At 42.0% G+C, this 27,801-nt stretch overlaps 1 protein-coding gene and 1 pseudogene across 2 annotated transcripts in view; one reads left to right on the forward strand and one right to left on the reverse strand.

Moving 5' to 3' along the window:
• Positions 1 to 4,533: 4,533 nt before the first annotated feature.
• The window catches only part of AP2B1 (adaptor related protein complex 2 subunit beta 1), a 130,419-nt gene continuing 107,151 nt past the window's right edge, over positions 4,534 to 27,801 (reverse strand). For both annotated transcript variants that reach the window (XM_055320854.1, XM_055320846.1), the window contains 4 exons: positions 19,134 to 19,218; positions 18,105 to 18,191; positions 11,746 to 11,900; positions 4,534 to 4,993 (listed from right to left, as the gene is read on the reverse strand). In XM_055320854.1, coding sequence (XP_055176829.1) covers positions 4,919 to 4,993; positions 11,746 to 11,900; positions 18,105 to 18,191; positions 19,134 to 19,218 — 402 coding nt within the window. In that variant the 3' untranslated portion in view covers positions 4,534 to 4,918. The remainder of the gene's footprint in view (positions 4,994 to 11,745; positions 11,901 to 18,104; positions 18,192 to 19,133; positions 19,219 to 27,801) is intronic.
• LOC129509040 (60S ribosomal protein L26-like 1) lies at positions 7,653 to 9,393 on the forward strand (annotated as a pseudogene).

Below are 27,801 nucleotides of genomic sequence, written 5' to 3' on the forward strand. Positions count from 1 at the left end.
TCCGGGTCACTGGCATTTTATTTGGCAACTTTTTTCTTGGTTATTTTTAAAAACTGAAGTATAGCTGACATACAATATATCCATTTCAGGTGTACAAGAGTGATTTGACAATTATGAAATATTCACCATGTATATGTAGTTACCCCGTCACCATGCAAAACTTTCACATTATTGACTGTATTCCCTATGCTATTCACCCCCATGACTTATAACCAGAAGCTTGTACCTCTTTTTTTAAGCTTGTACCTCTTAATCCTCTTTGCCTATTTCACCAAAACTCCCCACCATCCCAGTGCTTTAGCATTTTTCCACCTGTTACAGGAACACCAGCATTCCTTTAAAAGTAAGTAGGCAAACAGGTGTGTCTTTCGCAGGCAGTTGAGGTTCAGCTGCGCAGTACAAACACCTGAGGAGTTTTAAAATTTTTTTTTGTTTTTGAAAGTAGAAGCAGGGGGTGCGGGGCAGGCAGGGCAGGAGAAACAAGACTCCCTGCTGAGCAGGGAACCCAACTGAGTGACTTCGGGGCTCAATCCTAGGACTCTGGGATCTTGACCAAAGTGGAGAGAAGAGGCCCAATGGACAGCCAGCCAGGCACCCCCTGAGTTTTATTTATCTATCTATCTATCTATCTATCTATCTATCTATCTATCTATCTATCTATTTATTTTATGATAGTCACACACACAGAGAGAGAGAAAGAGAGGCAGAGACATAGGCAGAGGGAGAAGCAGGCTCCATGCACCGGGAGCCGACGTGGGATTCGATCCCGCGTCTCCAGGATCTCGCCCTGGGCCAAAGGCAGGCGCTAAACCGCAGCGCCACCCAGGGATCCCCCCTGAGTTTTTTTAAATGCAGATTTTCCCCAGGTCCCGCCCTGGCCTGGCTGAGCAGAAATCATCAGCTTTTGAAACCTGATGTGGTATTAATATGCATATAAGAGTTGAGTGTCTGTGGGGGCGCCTGGCTAGCTTAGTCAGTGGAGCATGGTACTCTTGATCTCAGGGTTGCAGGTTTGAGCCCCATGTTGTGTTGAAATTAAAATCTTAAAAAAAAAAAAAAAAGAGTTGAAAGCCTCTGCCCTGAGAGTTTGCCCGACCTGACATCATTCTTAGTTGGTGAATCCAGAGATATCTTTAGAAGGCCCGTCTCTCTTAATTTCTTTAACCTTGAACCTCAACAAAGACCATCCTGGCCCCACTATTTCCCAAGTGTCATTCCTTTTACAGCTTTAACTAACTGCAATTCAGCAACATGGTGACAACTAAAAAGTTGCTGGCTCCCAAAGACCGTTCTTTCATGGAGCTTGGACATCCAAGTAATAAAAGCAACTACTGTCCTGCACACCAAAATGTTGAACACTGTGCAAAGCAGCTTACATACATTTACTCTAGTGGGGACAGGTCCAAGGACTAGTCTAAGGGCATCTTGGTGTTGGATCCCTCTGCCTCCTTCTCCCACTCCAGGTTGTGAGACTTCAGAGGCTGTTGCTCGTCAGAATCTAGGGAGGGGCCTCTATCTTGACAACACCTGGGTCTTCTGCTCCTGAGACGTACCTGCAATGTAGGTGACTAGACTTAAACTCCTAGGAAAGCTTGCTTTCAGGCACGAATTCTATTCACTTGAGGGCACCTGAGTGGCTCAGTGGTTGGGCATCCGCCTTTGGCTCAGGTCATGATCCCAGGATCCCGGGATCTAGTCTCACACTGGGCTCCCTGCAGGGAGCCTACTTCTCCGTCTGTCTGTGTCTCTGCCTCTGTGTCTCTCATGAATAAATAAAAAAAAAATTCTATTCACTTGGGAACATTTGAGCCCTGAGTCCAGGTCCCAGAGGCTTTTTATACATTTCAAGATGAATCATCCTGGGTAACAGGAAACTGGTGAGTAGCTCTGCTGTGCTGCTTCTGCCCCTGGGACTACGTGCCTAGGACCCTAGCAGGGAATCCAGACTGGCTCCTGTGAGCAATTCCTGCCTGTGGTGGTGGTGGTGATATGGGGCTTTGTTAACAGGAGCCTCCGCAAGGTATAGGATTCTTCCTCATGTCAATCTTAATTCTATCTGGCTAAATCCCTGGGAGGGCTGGGCAGCCAGAAAAAAAAGTTCTAGTAGTATGGTTATTATTGCCCTATCCCTTTTCTGGGCAGCAGTGTTGTGCCCTAGAGTGTCAGTTCTGGGGAAAAAAATACATACCACAAACTTCATTTTGTGTAAATGAGTTTATTGACGAAGATACAAGGTCAAGCTTCCCCCCTGACCCCCACCCGCCCCAAGAACAGATCCCAACAACCAAAGAATGATAAGCATTCTTAGGTCAACATTTACCCCTCCCACTCCCAGTTTCTCTCCAGAGTCCCAAGCTTCACAACACAGACACACAAAACAGGCTCGGGCGAGGACACTCAGGGAATCTCTGACTAGCAAGAGTTCTGGGTATGTGTGTTTCCCTGCCCTTTGTATGACACCAGCTGATGTTACAAAAAGACACACTGAGGCAGAGAAGAGGAGAATGGAGGGCCATCTCCCCGCGGTCTCCCCACTTCGGCCGAGCTCGGCACGGGCCAAAAGGGAAGCTGCAGTGGAGGCAAATAGGTGCTGTCTCTTCAGGAGATAGGTCCTCTTCTTGGAGCAGAATCCCTCCCTAAGCGCTCAGGGGTGCAGTGGGAGGCAGCCTCCCCAAGGCATGAAGAATTCCCAGATTGGCTCAGTCAGGTGAGCTGAGAATAGCAGCTGTTACCCATTGCTACTGGGGGTTGAGAGAAGCCCCATTTCAGGGGCAAAGGGACACACTCTGGTATAAAATTGTGTTGTCTGCTTAGCTGACACATACACTTCTTTGTGGAACTAGTTTGCTCTGAGATGAGAACATGGTATTTGTAGTGTGAACCTTCTTTACTGCCTGTATCCATCCGATTCCATGAATGATTTCCCAACCAGGAAACCATCAACCTGCTTTTCCATTTGACACACAACCAATCTACCCACTCCCAACATTTATTTCCTGTGCTACTTCCTATTCTCCACGTGGTTCAGGGTAGGTGAGTGCAGGAAAGAGTTCCTCACTTCTCCCCCATACCCCTACCCCAGTCATTCTTCTTGTGGAGTCTCAAGGCTTTAGAAAACTGCTTTGGGGGGGGCCCATTCCCTCCAACCTCTATAACTGGTATGAATCAGGGTTATTTCAGACATGACTGGGCTGTGGGGTGGTTTCTGTTCTTGTTTTCTAGGATTCTTCCTCTTGGACTCACTCTGAGGTCTGAGTCAATGTGAGGCCTGTGGGCCCCAAAGTGTCTCTGACTTGTGTGGGCCATCCGAGAAGAGCAGTGGTGTTCATAGACCTGAATACTGGGTACTAGGCAATGTGATAAATGCCCAGAGATGTAACAGTGTGAACACCGCTGAACAGTTGGTGCTTTGGGCACAAAGCATTCTTTGACAAAACACACCCAAAGTGTTAAGGAAGGAGACTTCACATCTCCCAACCTTCAGAGAGAGGTCAAGAACTGCCTGACCCTCCAAGATGGTCTCGACTGCGATAGAGCCTAAGTAACAAGGCAGATCAGAGAGCTAAGGGGATAAAGTGAGTCTGTGACCTCTCTAAGCTCACTTCATCTCTGCACCCACCCTGCTGGCCTCAAGAACTGGGGCTCTGGGAGCATGTGGGGAAATATTTAGCTACTCTCTCACTCTGGCATCTGGGTTTACCCTCCAGTAATTGAAGATACTCTGATGCCAATGAATGGAGTGCCAAAATCAGTATGGAGTGTGAGAAGAGTCACAAAAAAGCAGGCACAGAGAAGGCAAGAGAAAGACATTTTCCTTTCGGAAAATTAGTGAGACACTCCTGTAGTGAAAACAACATTGATGGGAATTTAGGAGACCCAGTTCCCGCCCTCTGCTTTGCTACTCACCAGCTAAAAGGCCACAGGTAGTTAACATCTTTTTTGCCTTTTGTCTTTTTCCATTTTAGGAAAAACAGGGTTGGATAAGTTAAAGTCTGTTTCAACTCTAAAACCATGATTTTAGATCTGAATTGGACCGGAGAATTAAATTAAATCCAGGGGAGGGAGAGGGGACAGCACATTTTGGTTCCTGTTCCCAATCTCTACTCAAATTCCTTGATCAGTGTTATCTGCAGGTTAGATTGAGGAAAAGGAATGCAGTAAGTTCTAGTTTCTCTCAGCTTTAGTGCCAATGGGCCCTACCTATTTCCTGCACCTTAAAACACCATTCAAGGAAGACCACCATTCCTGACTGCAGAGCTATCAACTGAGATGGTAATAGGTAGGGTAGGGAGAGTCACATGGAAAGAGTTTGAGGAGGGGATACAGAAAAAAAAAAAAAAAAAAGTGAAGACCAAAATGAGCAGGGCCAGAGTTGCCACAGATAAGAGAAGTACAACCAGCATAGGCAAATAACTGCATCTCTTCCTCCAGGATTATGTGGTTAATGATGGCCAGTTGTTTAAACACTTTCTACCAGGTACATTATTCCCTCCATCTCTCATATGTACAAAAATATAAAACGATAAAGTGCAGTTTATGTTTCAGTGACACTTTTCCTTGCTTTAATATTTTTTGTCATTTTCTGCTTTTGAAATGAGCTCTCAATGACAAAATCTGAAACTACTCTCAGAAATGCCAGCCACCGGCAGGTTATGAAGAAGCTCACAGGTAAGGACAGAGCAGTGGCAGGGGGCAGGAGGTGGGAAGTGACAGAAGCAGTGGTTACAAACGTTCACAGGAAGCTAAAACTATCCACAGCTTGTGCCCTAATGTTAGCACAGGTTAGACTAGTCACTACCTTGGTGGGTGGCCTCAGTGTGTTTGGGTTCAGATTCTATGAGGCAAGACGATTTCTTCCAGTTAAGAATTCTTGGCTTGCACCGATCGCGGGGCGGCTGGAGGGCACCAGACCTGTCTGTTAGTTTTTCAAAATGCTGTCGTAGACCTGATAGATATACTGACAGACTTCAGGAGCTCTACACTTCAGCGACAGCTGTTAGGAGGAAAAGGAGAAGATTAGCATGGAGGCTGGCATTAGTTCAAAAGATATCCCACCCTCAGTTCAAGGAAATCTCCTGATTCAAAGAGAGGAGCTTCCATCAGTCAGAAGCTAAACCAGGAGATTCTGTTAAGAAGTTCTGTGGTTTTCAGTTTCTAATTCAATCAATGTCATGTTGTACTATGTCTTCTACCTACGTTCTCAGCACGTCTATGAGGTTGGGAACCATCCATACTAAAAACATCAAAGTAGGGGAATAACTGCTCCAGTGCTCTGCTGATAGTCACAGAGTTCTTACCAAACAAGAAGGGAAGGGCTAAACCTTAACTTGTTGGTGGTCACTTCCACTACCTGCCCCAGTCTCTCACTCAGACAAGGATGGTTATCTCAGGCCCAGTTCAAGAGGATGTGAAACCAAGTAAAATAAAAGCGAGGTACAAAAAAAAAAAAAAAAAAAAAAAAAAAAGTGAGGTACATCCAAGATACCCTTCTGTATTACAATGAGGATGCAAACAAACATGTTATGGAAGGAAAACAAGAACACAGAGAGACTCAGTATAAGCAGACAGCAGTTCATGGCAACAGCTTCCTTATTTACTCACTGCCTCACTGAAAAGGCAAATCATATACTCCTGGTGTCACTCCTCTGCCACCTCTCTTCTTCTAGTCCCACAATTACCAAATCAAGATGAAAACATTTTTTTAAAAGATTTTATTTATTCATTCATGAGAGACAGAGAGAGAGAGAGAGAGAGAGAAAGAGAGAGAGAGAGAGAGAGAGAGAGAGAGAGAGAGAGAGAGAGGCAGACACAGGCAGAGGGAGAAGCAGGCTCCATGCAGGGAGCCTGACATGGGACTCGATCCTGGGTCTCCAGGATCAGGCCCTGGGCTGAAGGCGGCACTAAACTGCTGAGCCACCTGGGCTGCCCAAGATGAAAACATTTAAAAAGATTTTAATGTTACACACTGAGGTTTTCACTGTGTGGGTCCATGAGAACAAAACTTAGACCTAGACTTGAAATCCTTGATTGTATCAGAGTAGGCAAAATATTATTAAAAATAATGTAATAGTAGATGCATGTAAACTGCCTTTAGAACCAGAAAATATGGGATCCCAAGGTGGCGCAGTGGTTTGGCGCCTGCCTTTGGCCCAGGGCGCAATCCTGGAGACCCGGGATCGAATCCCACATCGGGCTCCCAGTGCATGGAGCCTGCTTCTCCCTCTGCCTGTGTCTCTGCCTCTCTCTCTCTCTCTCTCTCTCTCTCTCTCTCTGTGACTATCATAAATAAATAAAAATTAAAAAAAAAAGAACCAGAAAATATAACATCTGCTTTCTGCATTGCTGGCACTGTTGTCCCTATCTATTAGGGGAGACAGGCAAAACTTGTCTTTAATGATATAGCACTATGAGATTTTAGATTATTTTACCTCTTTATTATCAGAGATACCAGATGATTTCACACAGTACAAAAGGTGAGAATATTTTTGGCAAAAATATCAAAATATTGGTCAGCCCCAAATTTCATGAAAAAACTCACATCCTCAAAACTTAAAAAATGCAAAAAAAAAAAACCCCATGGTGCCTGGCTGGCTCAGTCAGAACAGCATCTGCCTCTTGATCTCAGGGGTTGTGAGTTCCAGTTCCACCTTAGGCACAGAGGGGAAAAAGGGGGGGGGGGCAAAAAACCAAAAAAAGAACATCAAAAAAGGCTCTATTATTTACAGCTATAATATTCAGTCTCTAATGCACTTCCAAAGTTGTTACTTGACATTAATCAAGAAAGCAATTCTGACAAATATAAAAACAAAACAAAACAAAAAAGCCCCCCCCCCCCCCAGAGCCCAAACTCTCAAAAAAAGCCCCAACTAATTTAAGAGTATAAATATGCATAGAAAACAGCTCCCTATTTGGTCAAAGTTGCAGCTATAGGCATGTCCCTGACTTTCAAGCTCTCTATAGAATAGGCAATTCTGTACCTCTTCCTCCACAGCCTCTCTGCTGTCAATGTTGTGGAAAGTTCTTGTGGGAGAGTAAGTGGGTTCAGAGGAGGAGGAGGAGGAGGAGAGGAAGCTAAAACGAGTAAGAACAGCCTATGGTAGTTAACTCCCAGACTAAAGAGCGGTGGTTCCTCTCCTCCAAATATTTTTGTCCACATTCTTTGTAACAATACTTGAAGATCTACCAGTTGGGAGACTGATTTTTTTTTTTGGTGGGGTCCATGACTGAAAAGGAAATGTTGCCTACAGAAGCCCAATCTGCCAAGGCTAGCACTGGGAGGACAGGGGAGTCATCATGGATCGATCATGCCTGGATCGGAGTTTCTGCTGCTCTTTGGGGTGGAGCAGATGGGGGTGATGAGGAAGAATCAATCAATCTCTCCCTTTCCCTCCCCTTGTATCATATCATACTCCCCTCCCTAAGCCATGCCAATCTTTAACAAAGGGTCAGGTTTCAACTTAAACTTATCCTTTGCTTTCCAACTAGTATAACGAAGACAAGCTAGAATGAATTTTTAAAAAAGAAAGAAAAAGCATTTTGCTAAATCCTGAAGAAAGTACAAGGGAAACATACATAAAGAACAAAGTAGCTAAATAATCTGGCTTATAAAATAAATCTAGGACTTTGGGTCTCATTTTGTAAGGCTCCTTAGGGAAAAGAGATCTTACTAGGGTTTTAACTTTTGAACTGGTCTGCTTCTGTGACACATCCTTAATCCCAACCACTCAGGAATGTCACCCATCTAGAACCACCATGGAAAGAAGAGTCACCTCTCATGGTAAGTAAGCCAAGGACTTAACATATCCACTTCTGGTTTACAGTATGGAATACATACATACTTTTCCATCAGAGACAAGTTACCTTCCAAATAAGATGCAGCAACTTGGGAGTGATAGGACCTCATCCTTACAAGACAAACATACTTTCCTAATGAAATACAGTAAGAACTGGGTAAGGGGTGGGGGAAAGTGATTTATCAACCTCTTAGGAGGCTAAGGAACCATCAGTCCTCATGCATTAGTACTGGCTCAACCAGATTTCCTTTCCTTTTTTTTTTTTTTAAGATTTATTTATTTATTTATGATAGACAGAGAGAGAGAGAGAGAGAGAGAGAGAGAGAGAGAGAGAGAGAGAGGCAGAAACACAGGAGGAGGGGGAAGCAGGCTCCATGCCGAGAGCCCAACGTGGGACTGGATCCTGGGACTCCAGGATCGCGACCTGGGCCAAAGGCAGGCGCTAAACCGCTGAGCCACCCAGGGATTCCCCCAGATTTCCTTTCATGAATATTGTAATGGGTGTTTAGCATGATGGAGGGGAGGGAATGGACCTGAGGGATTCTGAAGTCTGTAGCACCATTTAGGGGAATGGATTAGGTCTGTGTCAGATGTTGTGATGGAAAATTTGGATTGTTCTGTGGGCAGAAGGAACCTAGTCACCAGATGGATGGAAAACAGGAAAAAGGAGAAGGAAGTATAAACAAATTTACCATTTATAAATATAAGGAAAGAAGAAGGTGGGTATGGCTATAAAAAGGCACCATGAGTCAGGGCATCTGGGTGGCTCAGTGGGTTAAGCATCCAACTCTTGGTTTTGGCTCAGGTAATGACCTCAGGGTTGTGAGATCAAGCCCTATGTTGGGCTCTGTGCTCACTGGGGAGTCTGCTTGACATTCTATCTCTCCCCCACCCCTCTCTCAAATAAACAAACAAATCTTTAAAAAAAAGGGGCACCATGAGAACAAAATCCCACTGGATTATTTCTTACAAGTGCACATAAATCTATAATTATTTAATAAAAATTAAAAAATATTTGGGGGCCCTTTCCTTTTGCAGCCATTTCTGAAGCACCAGCAGCCAAAATGAAGTTCAATCCCTTTGTGACTTCTGACTGGAGCAGGAACCATAAAAGGCATTTCAATGTACCCTCCCACATTTACAGGAAGCTTATGTTTTCCCCTCTTTCCAAAGAGCTGAGACAGAAGTACAATGTGCAATCCATGTCCATCTGAAAGGATGATGAAGTACGGGTTGTGTGAGGACACTTTACAAAGGTCAGCAAATTGGCAAAGTAGTTCAGGTTTACGGGAAGAAATATCTCATCTACACTGAATGAGTGCTGCGAGAGAAGCTGGATGGCGCAACTGTCCATGTGGGCACTGACCCTGGCAAGATGGTTATCACTGGAGTAAAACTGTACAACGACTGCAAAAAGATCCCTGAACATAAAGCCAAATCTCACCAAGTAGGAAAGGAAAGGAGCAAATATAAAGAACAATTGAGAAGAAGCAGGAATATAGGAATCTCCTATATGACTTTAAATAAAAACTGTCAAAATGAAAAAACTATATATATAGGGGAAGAAATGACCTTCAACAGGTGGATGGGTAAACTGTAGTACATCCATATAGGGGACTACTACTTGGTCATGAAAAAGAACTATTGATGCATTAACAACCTGAATGAATGTCAAGGGTATTATCATAAATGGGGAAAAAAATCTCAAAAGGTTTCATACTCTATGAATTTAAATTTATATAACACTCTCAAAATGACAAAATTATAGTAATGGAAAAAAGCATGAGTGGTTGCCCACGCTTAGGGCTGGGTGAGAGTCTAACTATAAAGGGACAGCAAGAACATCATTTTTTTTGTGGTGATGGAACAGTTCTAAGTCCTGCCTGTGGTAGTGGTTATATAAATCTATGCAAATGTGATAAGACTGCGCAGTGCTGTCTACTTCCCAACCACCACTGTCAACAACAAACAGTAATGTACGACCTGGTAAAATCTGAGTAAGGTCTATAGTTTAAATAGTGTACCAATATCAATCCCCTGTTTGAAAATGTACTATGGGGGTGCCTGGTTGGCTCAGTTGATAAAGCATGCATTTCTCAATCTCCAGATCATCCGTTCGAGACCCATGCTGGGCATGGAACCTACTTTAAAAAAAATGAAAGAAAATGTACTATGGATGTGTAAGATCTTATCAATGGGGAAAACTGGGTGAAAGACACTTGGGAACTTGGAACCACTTCAAAAATTTTTGTGGGTCTCAGATTATTTCAAAATAAAAAGTTAAAAAAAGTTAAAGAAATTATGTTTAAGAGAGTGACATTAAGAGGTCCTTTTCAAAATTCTCATTATCCTTACAATGAATACGGTAGAAAGGGTCAGGAGATGATCCAAATTCTAAGCACAACATACCTATCAACAAATTATATGATCTTGAACAAGTTGCTAATTATTCTTTTTTTGGAGGGTGGGGGAGGGAGAGAGAATCTAAGCAGGCTCTGTGCTGGGTGTGGAACCCCCATCATGAGGCTTGATCTTACAACCCTGAGATCATGACCTGAGCCAAAATCAAGAGTCAGATGCTTATTTGAGCCACCCAGGCACCCCAAGTCACTAATCATTCTTAACTCTGGTTTCCTTATCTTCAAACTAGGAGTAAATCATATGCTTCTTTAACTTAACTGAGATGAAAGAATGTATACAAAATGAATGATAAAACAAAACAAAACAAAACACACACACGCTCTCTCTCTCTGAGCACATTTCTAAGGAAGAAAAGGGAGTTATTTCACAAGATCTTGGTTTTACAGAGAAGACATGCCCTTCCAGGAACAACACAGAAGGGCTTTTTCCTTTCTCGGGGAACTCAAAGTAAATGATGGGGTAGTTTCTTTCCAAAAAAGATGAGATTGTTGGAGGAGAAGGTGGGTGGGAGGAGTGTCTACTTCATGGAGGAAGCCTGAAGTTTCCCACTCAAATATCTAGCTTGATAGAATCAAGCCCATGTGCCTATGCATGTACACGTGCGTGTGTGCATGCACACGCGCGTGCACACACACGCACACACTCTTCTAGCTGCTTCAAGGGAGGGAACTAGTGGGGAAAACACCAAGAATTCTCAGTTCTGGGTGGTAGTATTCCCTTGACGTACGCTAAAGAAAACAGAATTGGCTGTTAAAATTAAGGAATGCAGCCACAGGCTTTTCTCTAAAATGCTCCCTTAATCTCCTGTTCAGCTTTTTCAGAGTTACTCAATATTGAACTGTATTCTCCTCTGTCCCTTCCTTCAAAATAGCCTACAGAAACCTCAAAGATAATATAAGAATAAGATGTTTTCCCTCTCCCAAGGGCTTTTATTTTACAAAATGTGATGACAAGCAGCATCCTTTTGGGAGAGTCATTAGAGCAAACAAATGTCCGGTGCCTGCAGGGTCAGTCTCTGTCTTTCCAGGCAATCCCTCCTGCTCTAAAAATATTGCCAGAACTTTAATTTTAGTCCAGTATGGTGCTAAAGGAGTCTTCCACACCACAGTCCCCTTGTAGTCTTCCAAAGGTGTACTACAGTTTTGCTGCACCTTTCTCAGCAGACACTTCGGCGCATAGGATGCTGCTACAACAGGGCTCACAGGTCTATGACTCTGACAGCCTTAGCAGCTCATGACCGCCAAAAGTAGGAAAGAAGGCCTTGTCAAAATGAGCTATGTCAACAACCCTCTCAGTGGCTTGTTAGAGCACCAGAAATGCTAGGTGAGTATCTTGAGTAGCTCAGCCTATACCAGGGCAAGTCCACAGCCCTCCTTAGGAGAAGGTCTTCCAAGGAGGTGACTGGGGACTTCTTAACGGCTTTTTTGGCTCTCTGGGGTCTGAAGTACCTCCCCCAGTCCTTTCCACAGTGCTAAACAATTAAACTTCCCTCCTCAAACCCATCCCATCTGGGTTTCAAGAAAAGCCTTACCGTATAATTTGGGTTTCCTGGCTGGATACGTAGCTCAGCCAAAATCCAGATACCATTAGTGAGCTTCAGGGATTGGTACAGCATGTCCTGCCCTTCCACATTCCTTTTAGCGATAGTATAAACGTTGTTGTTCTGTAATTTGCTGGAAACAGTGTCTAGAAACACAGATTCAAAATCCAACACCTTCAGTTAAAATATCAAACAAATGCATTTAACTTTTCTGACGTCCTCATGTCCTTACGAGCCACATGTCCACAATCTCCTGAGGAGTACCATCACACATTTCAGAAAGCCCTTCTGCCACAATAGCGTAGGGTGAGGAAGAGGCTCTTTAAGTGTCTAACAGATTCCAGGGCAGAAAAAAGAGTAAGGTGCAACTAAACATTAGTGTAAACGTTACCTGTGGAGATTATGGTGAATCAGCAGAGTTGGTGATCTTAAATTAGATGCTAGACAGATAAAAATGCTCCGAAGAAGACAAAGACAGCAATGGGTGTATGGGTGGTGCCACAGTGACTGCCATGTTGATATTCATTTCTCGAACACTGATCCTAGAGCTACAGGGATACACAGACTGATGATCAAATCCACACTTACTCCCCAAGTCGCTACTCACTTCACTGTGAGCCACTCTGGCCTCAACTGCCAGGATTAGAAAAGGGCACAGAGTTGCAGAAATCCTGCAAGTCAAATTTATTAACCTGGATGCTTAACAGTTTTTTTTTTAAGCAGGTAAATGATTTTTTAGGCCTGTAGGGAATATCATGTCTCCAAATGAATAAAGAAAAAGTCTTAAGCAAAGACTTTGATAAAGACTGAAGGTGTGCTAAGATGAATGCCACCAGGTTCTATATGCCCTGAGCCATGACTGCTAGTCCCAGCAGAGGCCTCTGCAGTTACCAACCCAGGGTGAGAAGAGGCTGGCATCTGAGGTCTTCCCTGTAACTACCACATCAAAGAGACATGAAAGTCTGGAATGAAAGGTCATTTTGCTCTTCTTGTTCTCTTACTGCTTAGAGGAAAGATGCTGAAGCATCAGAGAAAGAAACTTGAAAAATAGAGATGATACACACTGCTTTGTTGATAGTTTATGATGTTCATTTCTCATGAGAATTCTAAATTACTCATGCTGACTACAGGAATTCTCCACATAAAAATCCATCCTATTCTGTTGTGCTCTCTAGGAAAGGGATGCAAATGATGGCTGGCTTCTCTGCTCTGAGAGAGGAAGCTTTCTGCGCACAGGGGTCCTGGAGCATTTCATCCCCACACTTCCCACGGTACATAATGGGTACTTGCCATCAACATCTGTGAATAAACCTCTGGCTCCACGGCTGGAGATGCTGACACATATGTATTGCCAAAGGCATTAAACACCACCTACTTGGATGTGAGCTAATTTTGGAAGCAGTTCTTGCTCCTATGTCTTTCTCCAACATTCAGACCAATGAGAGCTCAGGGGAGGAGGCATGAAAGCCCAGTCGTTAGACATCTGTACCACATTTAGCTGTTACTTGACTCTTTCCCTTTTCCCTCCAAGGTTTTCACTAACACCAAGCAGAGCAACTATAGCTTAAGAACCGGCTTTCTTTAAGGAGCTAGAAAGTCTATCTCAGGGCTGCTATATGCAAAACTGTTGGAGGAGGGGCCTCCATGTGCTTTTTAACCACCTTCCTGGGGGTCAGGCAGTTCTGCCACCTTGCTTCCCATAATGAAGGGCTCTGGGGGCTTAGACAGAGTTGCTAAGCAACACCACCAGCTGGAGTTTGGCTAATGCATTTTGACAGGAAAGTCTTGTTTTCAAAGACATGGGGGGGCTTGTTTTAAGTTCTAAAAGCCATTCCTAACTTTCAAGGCTCTTGCCCATTTCCAAGGAAACAGAAAACACACAGGAGCCTTTACTGAAGAGCTGCCTTGCTGCACAGGCACAGACACGTTCTTAGACCATGTATACAACCAGGCCCAGATTCCTATAAACTTCTCATCATTTCACCACTTACAGAAGAGAGGGCAGGCTAAGAAATGGAAGCACAAAAACATACTTCCAGAATCAGAAAACGTGGCAAACAGCCAGGTATAATAAACAAGCTGAATGAAGGTAAACTTTAATACATTTAGGAAACATTCTGGCCAGAGACCTGGCTCTGCCCCTACAGAATGGCTGTATAAGACTTCTACCAGAAACTAAATGAAGGGAGGGCTCCAGAACATTAGTATGTGTGAGTCAATTTTATAAATCTTAGATATTAGGTTTGAACCTGAGGACGCATAGAAGAAAGGGTAATCAGACTATGCTAAATGTTCTTATTAAGAATAGCAAAGGGAAAAAAAAAAGAATAGCAAAGGGAACCAGACTTAAGGAGGCTTCCCAGCCAAACTGAGATACACTTCTGTTGTTTTTTTTAAAGTTTATTTACTTATTTAGTAATCTCTACACCCAACAAGAGGCTCAAACTTACGACCCTGAGATCAAGAACCACATGCTCTTCTGACTGAGCCAGCCAGGTGCCCCTTGATTGGAATATACATACTTCTTGATAAAATGCCATAGTTTTTCCTTTCATCTACCTGAATCCTGGGAAATAAGATGTCATCTTACCACTGTTGTGAGAGTCTGAGAATGAGAAGGCAATGTAAAGACATGGAGATTTGCCTCAAAGGATACAGTAAAAAAAAAAAAAAAAAAAAAAAAGATGTCAAATAGGTTTATACTTGCTTCCAGATGTGATTTCTTCTAGTTCATTTGTCTTCTTTCCCAAAGTTGGCTCTTTGAGTCTGAGGAGGTGTGGATGTGATCTTCATCTTCCTACTGTAGCTAAGGTCACACTTTTAGCAGCAATGAGTGAGGACGGTACTTGTATTAGAGAATGGGAAGGGGAAATTTGCACTTAGGGCCAACCAAGTCCAAAACTACTCTGACTGCTGAAAACAACACTTTATACCATTTGAGCAACCAAACTATAATGCTGGTCAGCGAAGCCTTTCATTTATGAAATGTTCCACAGGATAGAGAGAACTACAGCAAAACAGAGAAACAGAACTCACCCCTACCAAAGTCCCCACACCAGAAGAAAGATCTGTTCCTAACTGTAGTGCCTAACTTGTATGTATAGATACATCATGCCACTGAGCTTTTCAGAATAAACAATTAAAAAAACAGGCTTGTAAACTACTTGCTGGAAAGATTCTCTTCTAGAGCTGCAACTCATTCTTGTGCTATTAAGATAGTGGTGTCAGACAGACACTAACCCCAAATGTAGCTATCATGGTAGGCTGCCAAACAGATTCATATAGAACTCTTGACACCACTAGAGATGATAAGTGCTAGCAAGCAGGGAGATCCATACGGTAGTGCTTTCATGATTTAAAGTTGTCTAGTGTTTATACAACTAGTGGTCCCACAAGCACCTCTATCATACACATCTTTCTATTAAAATCAGATTCATTATTAAGGCATGGGAAGAGGGTTTCTTGTTTCTTCTCTAGAAAGAAATAGAAGAGCAAAAGTAAAGGCAGAAGGCTAGGCTGGAAGACACCTGTGTGGCTCAGTGGCTGAGCATCTGCCTTCAGCTCAGGGCGTGATCCCTGGGGTCCGAGATCGAGTCCCACATCAGGCTCCTTGCAGGGAGCCTGATTCTCCCTCTGTCTATGTCTCTGCCTCTCATGAATAAATAAATAAAATCCTTTAAAAAAAAAAAAAAAGGCTAGGTTGGTAAAGTCCTTGAAGCCTGTGACTTCCTATAGCCCTCAGAGTTCCATCTGTCAAATGTCTACTCTGGCACAGAAAAGCTATTTAAAGTGTTGGTGCTGTTGTGATTAGGGCAGATCAGCTGGAAAGGATGGTATTTTTAGCTCCCAGCTAGACCCAAAGTGTTGAATCAGAAGGCACCAAACCTGGAAACGTACTGTTAATAGAACCCTCAGGACTGGAAAGAAATGTAAAGGCCGGGCCACTCCAGACCCTGGATGCAGAGGAAAAGCTAGAAAAGGAATTTAGTACAGGAAGTGGTCCTGCAAGATTAGCACTGATTTAGTGTGGGGAAAATGATGGCCTTTGGCTCCCAGAGAAAACAAAAATGGCTGTTTTCTTTTCCACCCCATGTGTGGCACTGCTATAAAGTAGTATGTCACTAAAAAACTCATCCGTTGGTATTTGGAGCACCCAAGGCAGTGAGGAACTGGCATGAAGCCATGGCAGAACTGATCAAAACTGAATTTGCTTCTGAAAAACTGTGCCAGGCTACAGCAAAGGACACGGCCCCACTGGGAGAAAGGCCAGACACCTCTTTTTTGGCAAAGATCATAAATGATGGTACAATAAGGGTTCAGAACTCCAATCTGGAAGCAGGGGGATCTTTATTATTTTGGCAGGCCAGACTAAAACCCGCAGTCATCCAAACTTTTTTTTCTTTTTGAAAAAGCATTTCTCTTTCACACTGGATGTCTGAAACCAAACCTTTTTTCCAATTATTCTGGCTTTTCTTTGTTCTCTATAGGCCAGTGTTTCTCAGATCTTGCTCAAGAGCATTGGTGTTGGGACAGCTGGCTGGGTCAGCCAGTGGAGCAACTCTTGATCTTGGAGCCCCATGTTGGGTGTAAAGATTATTTAAAGAGAAAATCTTAAAAAAAAAAAAAAAAAAAGAAAAGAAAAAAAAAAAAGGAACACTTGTGTTCCACAAGATGTTAATAAGCATTTTGTAATTTTAAATTCCATGGTCAATAAATTCAATTAACATTGAGTTAAACAGGTTTCCTCAACAGTGAAGTCCTCAGGTTTTATGTCTGCTTACATGCAAGGGCAACTTCTAGCAGAGGCTTGCCACACACTGCAGTTTTCAGCTTTAACTGATACAGAACCTCCTTTTATTCTTTGAGGGACAAGTATTCTCAGGACAGTAATACAAGAAATGTTGCCATAAGACCAATTACCATAAGAGTGACTACAATGAAGTATCTCTTCCAAGATGGGTACGGAAGCTGCTTCTCTAACAGGATCTGCTCTGGTTCTCACCATGAGCTACTTTGGATTCTGCACCTGAAAAGCATGGCTTATACCCAAGCTCCTACATTCATGAAATGAGGTTTGTAGTAACTGACCGTGAGTCTCACAGAGGACAGATAACACTGTCATCTACCTAGAATATGGCACCAAAAGCAGCTCAATTTGAGTATGATTTTTTGTGAAAATGCAGCAAAAACTTAAGTTTTGCTTAATAAACATACACACATAACCAGTCAGGGTGAGAAACCTAGAGCAGGAATATGTTAGGAAGAAGGTAAATGTGTGGTATTCCTGAAGAGAATCAACTTAGTAGTTACTAAAACAAATTACAGAAGACTACCTCCTCAGACACCTCTCCAAAGGCTCAGGAAGCCTCATAAGAGATTTGTCTGAACACAGAGGATGAATCATAGAGCTCCGAAAAATGAAAATTAAGAAGAAAGGGTTGGAAGGAGAGGACAGTGAGTTTCTCCCCCTTCTCCATAGTTTCATTTTGCCTCTTCCTCCCAGTGTCATGCTCTAGCTACACTGGGAGGGCAGCACGCAGGAAACCCCATCTGAGAACTACCAATCCTCGAGGAAGAAAGAGATAAAAGAAAGAGAAGGCACTGACTAAGCACCAAGGCTCATTTTCAGTCAAACTCAGAAAGCCTTATACTAATCTCAAAAAAGAGCAAATGGGACCAAGGTGGGACAATGCAGAGCTCAGGGCCCTTCCACTTCTGGGAAAACTGTGTGAGATAAGCCCTATCGGTATCAAGCCCTAGAGATTGATAGCTACTATTTCTCCTCTTGGGTAACTGCCTTGATATTCTATTATAGTAATAAAATTAACTACAGAAGGGTCTGGGGCCTTTTAATGATGATTAAAGAGGTTAGTATCACCATATGAAAGCTGATTCAAGGCCAGGAAAAAAAGAGGCTGATTTAATCAACTATGATGTATTTTTATTTAATAATGAACACAAGATTCTACCTAAGGATCTCAGAGAGTCACCTTTCTTTCAATACCACAGAGGTTAAGACAAAGGATGAGAGTCCTTTACATCTCTGGGGGGATGCATATACTCAAGTGGCGCTTCAATCACCCGAGGATCACCACAGGCCTCACAAGTGACATGACTAACACACATTCAACTACTGAACTGGGTGGATGGACCCATCCTAAATTTGTTTCCTAAATCTGTTAGTACTAGTAATCTAGTACTTATATCAAAACACCACGTTTTTCAAGAGCAGTTTACCAAATCAAATATCTACCATGTACCCACCAGAAACAGGTAGATGTGGAAAGAAAAGGTAAGACAACATTTTCAAATACTTAGTAAGATGCACATGAAATTCAGTCATTACTCACCAGCATTTAAATGACATTCCTTAATCTGAAACTGAAGTTCATTTTCATTGGGAATATCCTTCCATGTTGCAAGGAAGACCTGGCGTTCTGTACGGGGAGGCAGAGGGAAAGAAAGGATGTGCACAGTCTGTCAATATTATGATTTCTAGTGCCTCACACCATTTCTCTTTTGGAGTGCTGGCTCTTACAATACATCCAGGAGCAGCCTGGAACTGGAGCCAATTCTTAGCTATGCAGAGGTGCCACATTCCACATCAATGAATCTTGTATCAGTAGCACTAAGACACACTGGAAGAAGGTGTCATCTAGGGTATAGTCTTGGCTCCACTATTTTCATGACTCTGGTTAAGTCTTGGGATCTTTCTGATCCTTAATTTCATCACATATAATTACATCTGGCTTCCCTACCCAAAAAACCATTATAAGGATCAAATCAATTAAGTGCCAATATAATTAATATGTATCAGTATAAGTGAGTTTTATTAGATGGTGGTTTCATAAGTAGGGGAAGAGAGAAACATCAATAGCCACTAGGGGAGTATTAATGTTTATTACGAATTATTGAGTTCTTATTTTGAGACAGTAAGAACTTAGTACAGGGCTGGCTAAGTGTTAAATTTGCATATATTACCTCACCCAGCCTTTATAATAACTATTTCTGCTTTGCAAACTTGGAAACTGAAACTCAGAAAAGTTAAGCACCTTGTTACAATCACACAGCGAATACACAGTCAAGGTGAGACTCAAATCCACATCTCTTTGTCACTAAACCACTTACTCTATGCTGGTGTGACTGGATTATTCAGAAAACTGGCAATGTGATATAGAGACCAACAGCAAGGCAAGAACAACTGTGACTCAGGAGGATAAATATGTTTAGCAAGCATTAGACCTTTAAAACAGCTTTATCCCCCTTCCCTTTTTTTTTTAATCTCAAAAAAAAAACTTGTACTTCTGGGCTTTGCTCGGCCTGACATTCAGAGGAAGGGCAGAGGTATATCTGGCAGAAGGACAGGAGGAAGTACTTACCCATTTTGCCATCTTCTACAAAAAGCACGTTGAGTGGGATGAGGCAGCTGAAGTAGAAGACGTCAATATTGTTTTTCACAGCCACCTGCCAGGAAAGAAATGAGGGAGAATTAGGACATTATAGGAAGCCAGGTAGGAGGGAAAGAATGATATGTGTCTAGAAACATATCATTCTATTTCCTTCCTCTTAGTGCGGGACTCCCAAGATGAAGACCTACCAGCCCATATGCTGCAAAGCACATCCTTACTCATTCCACTTCGGACCTCTGCAATAAGCTGCAACTCTACGTCCTTCCAGAAGCAGCCCCTGGAAGGATAAGCTGAAGGCACAAGTTCTGCACCCAAAATAACCCATTCAGTTATTGTTTGCTTCTATAGTTATTAATAGTAGGCTCCTGTTACCACTTACTAAGTACTGTTAATGATACCTCTTCTACTTCTCATTATTACCATCCCAAAGTAGGTGTTACTCTCCTCTTACTTTGCAGATGAGGAATGGAGGTTCAGAAAGATTAAGTAATGGATCCAGGATCACACTGCTAGTGCATAGAAGAACCAGGATCAAATGCAAATTTACTCTAAACCTTTATTTCCTCCTCTTTCCAAGGTAAATGGTGCCATACAGTGGCCCTCCCCACTTTCCTAGATATAAGTTCTATTTAATTTATTTTTTATTTTTATTTTTATTTTTATTTATTCATGATAGTCACACACAGAGAGAGAGAGAGACAGGCAGAGGCACAGGCAGAGGGAGAAGCAGGCCCCATGCACCGGGAGCCCGACGTGGGACTCGATCCCGGGTCCCCAGAATCACGCCCTGGGCCAAAGGCAGGCGCCAAACCGCTGCACCACCCAGGGATCCCCTAGATATAAGTTTTAAAGTTGCTTTTAAATAAATCTTGTTTCTTAAGTCCTACGGTCAGAAAAAGCTTGTTGGGTCAACCGCTTTGTTAAACCTGACAACTAGAAGAAGGAAAAGCCACAAAGAAATGTATTTTCTCCTCACAATACAAGCTTCTGATTTAGGTAGGCTGCAATTCTACCACGATCCCTTCAGTTCAGAGCATGCTGTTTGTATTTCTAAAAAGCTACAATAAGTACTTTTATTTGAGGGTGACAGTGATTGGTGTATATACACAGCAACAGGCAGGTTCCACTGCAGCAGATTATAAAAACCACATACTTTAAGAAAGGCGAGGAGGAGGAGAACCACTCTAAACCACCACTTCCCACTGGCTTCTGTCACTAGTAACTCATCTACGCTCTCGGCACTACAGGAAAACATTTTTCTGGGCAAGTCCCATAATCGGTAACCATGCCTATTTCCTTTTTCATTTTGCTCTAAGCAAATCAAGTAAAAAAAGTGCTACCCCCCTGCCCCTTCGGGGCAAATGTCCACACTCCAACAGCATATCTAGCTATTTATCAAAATTTTGGCTATGGGATCCAGATATCCTTTTTTTAAGTTCTTCTAGTTCTCTTACTAGAAGAACTAGATTATCAACTCCTCTCCCTTAGCTTTAACAGTATCTTTATTTCCTCTTCACAATGTGCTTATGTCTACTCAACACCATCCTTCTCTTCTTGCTCTCTCAGAAGAACCCATCAAATTACTTTGTAATTTGTGCTTTTAAATGACAAATCCCCTAGGAGTTTCTGACCTATGTCCTATAATCTGATGCCCAAAATGCTGAGACAGCAGGATTCTCAAAAAGCTTGAGTCTGGTAAATATAAGCAGAGTAACTAACCCCAGGAACGATGTCCTCAAACATCCTTTTAGATGTAGTAGAGCACCACTTGAAAAGATTTATACCAGTTGTGGGCTGCTGGGAAAGAGAGTATTTTCTAATGCATCCAGTCCTCAGCAATGAGAAAAGAACTCTTATTTCAAATAAGGATAGTGCCAGGCACCCTCAAGGGTATTTAGAAGGGCAAACTGGGGTGGTGTAGGTTATGGTTCTGGGTTATGGAAAGGTCTTATGTGAAAGGTGAGTGATTATCTTTACTATCATCTTTGAATAAAAAGCAGTCATATTTCACAATGTGCCATCCATTCAAATGTTCATTAGTGTTTTACTATGTCCCAAACATTTGTGATACAATGAAGAATGCAGAAAATATAATCTTTGTCCTCCAGGTGGCTCTATTAATGATTCTTTTTTTTAAAAAAAGATTTAATTTATTAATTTGAGAGAGAGTGAGCAAGCGAGAAAAGAGGCAGAGGGAAAGAGGGAGAAGCAGACTCTCTGCTGAGCAGAGAGCCTGCCGTGGGGCTTGATCCCAGGACCCCAGGATCATGACCTGAGCCGAAGGCAAACGTTCAACTGACTGAACCATCCAAGTGCCCCCACACTGGCGGTTTTTAATCAGACATATTAGAATCACCTGGAGAGATTTTTTTTCCAAAACACATGCCAGCGTTTCATCCCATGTAAATAACAATCTAAATCTGGGACCTGGCATGTGTATTTTGGGAAAAGTCCCTAGGAAGATCAACCAGATAAGCAATTAATTTAGAATAATGTCAGCTAAGAAGTATGAACAGGCTTACAATATCTAGTTCTTCTGAGGGAATCCCTCTTCTAAATGGAGCTCTTTAGCAATGGAAAAAGACAGAAAAAGCTCCTCTAGGTCAGTATTACTAAACCATTCTTCCTTGGGACACTTTTGACAAATAGACTTAAGTCTTGGAGACTCTTCCTGAAAAACATGCATGCAACATTTTAACATATAATCAGGGGTTTCAGGACATCCTGAAGACTATCCTTGGATTTTTGCTCTAGAATAATTCTGAGAAGTGGGACACCCAAGTCAGTGGACTTGGGAACCAGACCAGACCACCTGATCTCAAATTCTGACCCTGGCACACTGACTAGCTATGTGACTGTGGGTGAGCAGTACTCAGCTCAGGGTCCTGCTGCAGATGGAGACAATGGTACAAAATCCACTGGTTGCTATGGGAAGAGTGAGTTAATATCTGCAGCAAAGCACTTAGAATGGTGCCTGGCTTATAGGAAGTAATAGAACAAGTATTTGTGAAAGAAAAATTCTCTTTTTTCACCATCTCTTTTACATATTTACTCAGAATTCTGATAACTATAATAGATGTAAGTGAAATCTTACAGATGCTCTAACGTAGTATTACTACTATGCTAAAAAGGGACTGGACAAGAGGGAAAACAGGCTTATTAGCAAACTGTTGGCCTAATGATTCTTCTTGCTACTGTGTTCTTAGTAAATATCTCTTTATAGGATCGACAGCACAGGTCACACTAGGGGAGGCAGTTCCCTTCTTTTACATTGGCTTTTCAAACACTGCATTTTGTAGCTCTCAAAGTTGTACTGTTGGCTAGAACTGCATTGATTCAAGAATATATGGTTCTCCAGAAACTTCAGCTGCCTGGAAAATACCTATTTAATCTTAAGATTCAGTTCAAGCTTAAGATTTTTTTTAAAGATTTTATTTATTTATTTATTTATTTATTTATTTATTTATTTATTTATTTATTTATTTATGAGAGAGAGAGAGAGAGAGAGAGAGAGAGAGAGAGAGAGAAAGAGAGAGGCAGAGACACAGGCAGAGGGAGAAGCAGGCTCCCATGCAGGGAGCCCAATGTGGGACTTGATCCTGGGTCTCTAGGATCACACCCTGGACTGAAGGCAGCGCTAAACCGCTGAGCCACTGGGGCTGCCCCAAGCTTAAGATTTCTGAGGAAAACTCTCGTCTCTCCCCATAGCACCTAGTGCATATACTTCTACCATAACATAAAAAGACTGTATACATCTGCCTCACTCACAATATAATGAGCTGAGTGCAGGGCCTCTCACTCACTGGCTTAAGAAATATTTGTTGCATGAAATTAAAGGGAAGATATTGAGCAAATGGAAAGAAACACCGATTTCCCAACCCCTTTTCTACCTCTATTATTATCTGTATGCATAACACAATTCTATTAACAACTCTCGTTAGGCAAATTGGTACTCAACAAGGCAGGGATAATAGATAAAAGCTATTTTTTTATTTCAAATCGCTGAGCTAAAATAACATCTGTATGCTAAGAATAACATAGGTAGTAAATCACAACCCAAATACTAGATTCTCCAAAGATATGCCAATCACTCTTTAGAGGAGTTTAAGCCAAAAAGAATCAAGGGAAAAACAGCATGAAGCCAGTTCTACTCCAATCCGGATGGTACCTTCTCTTACTCAAACAGAACCTTTAAGAGTATAATATTGATTGCTTCACTTTTCTTATTTTGAAATTCACTGTCCCAACAGGTCCAGAGTATAAAGACATAATCCAGACAAGCTGGAGAACTATTTTCTAAGAGTTTTAAAATCAATGCCTATGGTAAGCCCTGGTGGCTCAGCCTATGGGAAATAAATTATGACATATATATCCCAACGGCCTTAGTATCTTCACCTGGATAACTAATCTCTCAATATGAACAAGTCCAAAACTGATTTCTTGATTTCCCCTCCCATCCCTAAACAGAACCTCCTACTGTCCTTCCAAACTCAATAAATAGAATACCACAAAGCCTTCTAATAGTCCCCCTGCTTCTGCACCTGCCTCTTCCACCTCCTGTAACACTTAGCTTCTCCAATCTATTCTCAACACAGCAGCCAGAGGGATCTTAAAATGTGGGTCAGCTCATAAATACCTCTGTGCTCAAACCTCCAATGACTTCCCATTTCACTCAGAATAAAAACCAAAGTTACAATCGCCTATAATCCGATGCCTATTATCTCTTTGATGTTATGTGCTGTGACTCTCTCTCTCTCTGCTAACTCCATGTCAGTCACAGGAGCCTGCTGTTTTCCCTTGCACATAATAGGCACTCTGCTATCTCATGGCTTTGTGCATTTGCTGGATCTTCTGTCTCCAATTCTCTCCCTCCAGAAATCTGCATGGCTCATTCCCAGCCTCCTTAAGTCATTGCTTAATCGAATATTATCTTTCCACATAGGTTTTCCACAACCAACATATTTAAAAAAATCCACATGATCTTATCTCTAACCCAAGGACTGCCTAGCCAAATCTTGGCTTTATTTTTCCTCCCTTGCCCTCATCTGACATACGATTTTACTTATTCATTGATTTATTGCTTGTCCCTGTGCCACAGATACCCTACTCTCCAGCAAAATATAAAGCTATGAAAGAAGGGGTTGTCTCTTGTTCACTACTGTATTCTCAGTTTCCACAACAGCGACTGGTACAGAGTACTCAAGAATACTACTTGTAAAATATACTACTCAAAGTACTTGGAAACCATTTAGGTTTAGAAAACATATAAACTTAATCTAAAGTTTCCAAAAGGACAGTACTTCTCAAATTTTTTCTAGCATACTTCCCTTAACAGAACAGGAAAGTATGGATGTATATACTGAGGTGGAAGTAGCAGGCAGGGTCAGGACTGGGAGTATAATGTCAAGTAGCCCACCATAAGAACAAAATTTATTTGAAGGTCCATGCTATTCCATAATGCATCTGTACGTTTTAATATGAAAAAACATTTATTCCTCTCCTTTGAGTAAAACTGATGCTCCAGGAAAAATGTGCCACATGTATTCTTCACTTTAAGTACCTCCTAGCAGTTTAAAAATTGTGGCTCATGATCAAATGATGCTTCTTAAAATTAATACAGTGGTTGAAACTGGTATAAAAAAATAAAATAGAGGGGCCCCCCGGGTGGTGCAGCCAGTTAAGCATCTGACTCTTGGTTTTGGCTCCAGTCATGATTTCAGGTCATGAGATCAAGCCCTGTGTCAGGCTCCACACTCAGTGGGGAGTCTGCTTAAGATCTCTCCTTCTCCCTCTGCCCCTTCTGCCAGAGCTCTCTTAAAATAAATAAATAAATCTTTAAAAAAATAAAATAGAATGGAAAATATCAGTGCATCTCATGAAGAGTTAAGTGGTTTCCCAATACTGTTTCAGTTTTACGTATGTGTTGTGTATATGTGTGTGTGTGTGGGGGGGGGTATATAGTGTGAAATACATTTCACATTTCTTCCTGTAAGTTTTGGTCAAGAAAGTATAAAAGCCATAATATACACCATATTAAAGGCAAGCAGTGAGGAAATGGATTCAACGGGCATAGGAACAGAATGCACACCTCAGCTTCTGCTCTGAGGATGCTTAAAACAGATCACAGATGGTACTAAAGAGCAGATGACCTAATCCTCTACTCCTCTGTTCTGTCACGTGCAACATGTGGCCATCGCAATATGAACTCGCTTCTCAGGGACATCAATAGGAGGAGCAAATAGAAATGATTATAAGGTACTTGAAAAACATAGAGCGGGCTATAAATGCTAAATAATAATAATGATTTTTAAAAGTTACTTTCAGTGGCTGCTGGGGAAAGTGCAGCCTGTCAGCTTCAGCCTGTAACCAGCAATTAGTTTCCTCCCATAGTATAGGAAGCCTACTGCAATAGCTGCAGTCTCTTTATGGCGCACAGCTGGAGACGAACAGGCTAAATTAATATTCTAACCTTGTTCCAGTGTACTCAAAAGTACTATAAAAAGGTACGAGATGAACTCAGTCTGAACTCTGGTAAATGCGGCCAGAGATAACTGCAGGAGGCATTGCCACAGGAAAAACCCAGGCAAGTGGCACAAGGCTCACCTCTGAGAGTGTATCATCTACTCTTCCATGACGTCACTTGTGACCTTTCCAAGTCTCTGAAGAATATTTTTTTCTTTCATTCCTCCTCTCCATTTAGCTTTTGGAAAGATTATTTGCAGGCTGGTCCAAGCTAGGACCAGGCAGTGACGCCAACCATCTCCAGTTCTCTGAGGAATGATGATTCAGATGTGTTTTAAGCGCCATACCACCTAGTCCACAGATCCTGGGGGAATAGCTCTGAGTGACAGGTTTTTAATGGCACTGACTCCAACTGTGTGATATATGTCATGTGAGACTCAAGTAGAAGTAGCTCTTTCTGGTAGCTGCTGGAGTTACTAGCTGTAGTTCTGCGTTCCTGGTCAATGCCAAAAAATATCTATCATCTTTAGTATAAATATGGTCTTCCATTTCAAGCCCTATTAATCAATACATTGAGAATTCTCAAAAATTGAAGTTTAAAGTAGTAAAGAAATTACAGTTAAAAATATAGCAGAAATAAAAAAAAATAGGAGAAATAATAACGAAACCTGCCACTGAAAATGTCAATTTACTTTCCTTCTGATGCTAATTAAATTTGAACTTGGAACTGCATCTTTCTTTAAGTTTACTTCCAATACTGAGATTCAAACTTAAACCTTCTCTCTGTTTTCTTACTCCACCCAACAAATCAGATGGGATTATCTGGCAGCTGAGCAGCCCTTAAACAGTAACAGTCTGTTGCTTATCATAGATAAAAGCCATACTTGTTTAGTCTCAAAAGGTTAGTACTTTCTCATTGTTAAGAGTGCGTGGACAGTGGAACTTCTTACTGGGAAAATTTGACAGGTTTCCCATCTCCTGATAATGCAGTGGCTCCGGGACACCTGAGTGGCTCAGTGGTTGAGCGTCTGCCTTAGGCTCAGGGCATGATCCTGGAGTCCTAGGATCAAGTCTCGCATCAGGTTCCCTGCATGGAGCCTGCTTCTCCTCCCTCTGCCTATGTCTCTGCCCCTCTCTCTCTGTCTCTCATGAATAAACAAATAAAATCTTTTTTTTTTTTTTAAAGTAGTGGCTTCATGTCTCTAATTTCCTCTTGGGCAACAACATGCACTGCAGCATTTGAAGGTTCCATGTTCAAACAGCTCTTAGAAGGGAAAGAAAAGATCCCCAGATGAGCTCAAACTGTAAATCCTCTAGTAGCACATATAATTACTGGGCTTTAGAAAGGCAACGAGATGCTAAGAGCCAAGCTCTCTCAGTAGGCCCTGTTTTGAAAGGAGGTGAAAAGAAACCAAAATAACCAAGACTCCCCTGGTCTCTATCCTATCATAGGATCTACTTAATCTCAATCTCAAAAAATTCCCAAAGAGTTTACACTACGAATTAGAACACAGGCTGACTTAAAATCTCTAGAACACCAACGAGATTAAGATTGTAAAGTGGTATGGATAGAAGGTAGTTTAAAAGACTCTTGGATTAAAAGAGTAAAAAATCTTCTCACTGGGGCAGGAATAAATCAGAATGATGACTGTCCACTGGAAGAACCCCCAAGGTGCAGCAGGGTTAGCTACTAAAAACTGGGTAATTCTTTTGAAACTTGAATCAGACCCTCAAGCACTGCCTTAAAAAATAATTCCCCTTCCTTCAAAGCCATTTGGAAATGAGGTGGATAGGTCACAATTCTCATACAAGATGACCCGTGTGTGTGTGTGGGGGGGGGGGAGCAGAAAAAGCAGCCCACCCCTCGAGGTCACTAAAGCCACATGAACCACACCCTCACTATCAGCAGTCTCCAGTGCCAGCTTTGTAACAGCTCATGCCAGAGTGGATTTCAGCTTAAAGGGGTCTCAACCTTTTTACTCCTTATCTCTGAATTTAAAAATAATCACACCCATTCCCACCAAAGTAAACTCTTCTGATAGCAAGTGCAAACATTCTGGAATTGAGAAGTGCTAGACCATTCACTTTCAAAAATTTCTTTACTTTTTTTCCCTCTTTAAAGGCAAAAGTTAAGACTGTCTTGAGTATTTGAAAAAATTGTTTTCTAGCAAAGAAT

Source organism: Nyctereutes procyonoides, unplaced genomic scaffold (genome assembly GCF_905146905.1).
Source record: "Nyctereutes procyonoides isolate TBG_1078 unplaced genomic scaffold, NYPRO_anot_genome, whole genome shotgun sequence".
Lineage (NCBI taxonomy): Eukaryota > Metazoa > Chordata > Mammalia > Carnivora > Canidae > Nyctereutes > Nyctereutes procyonoides.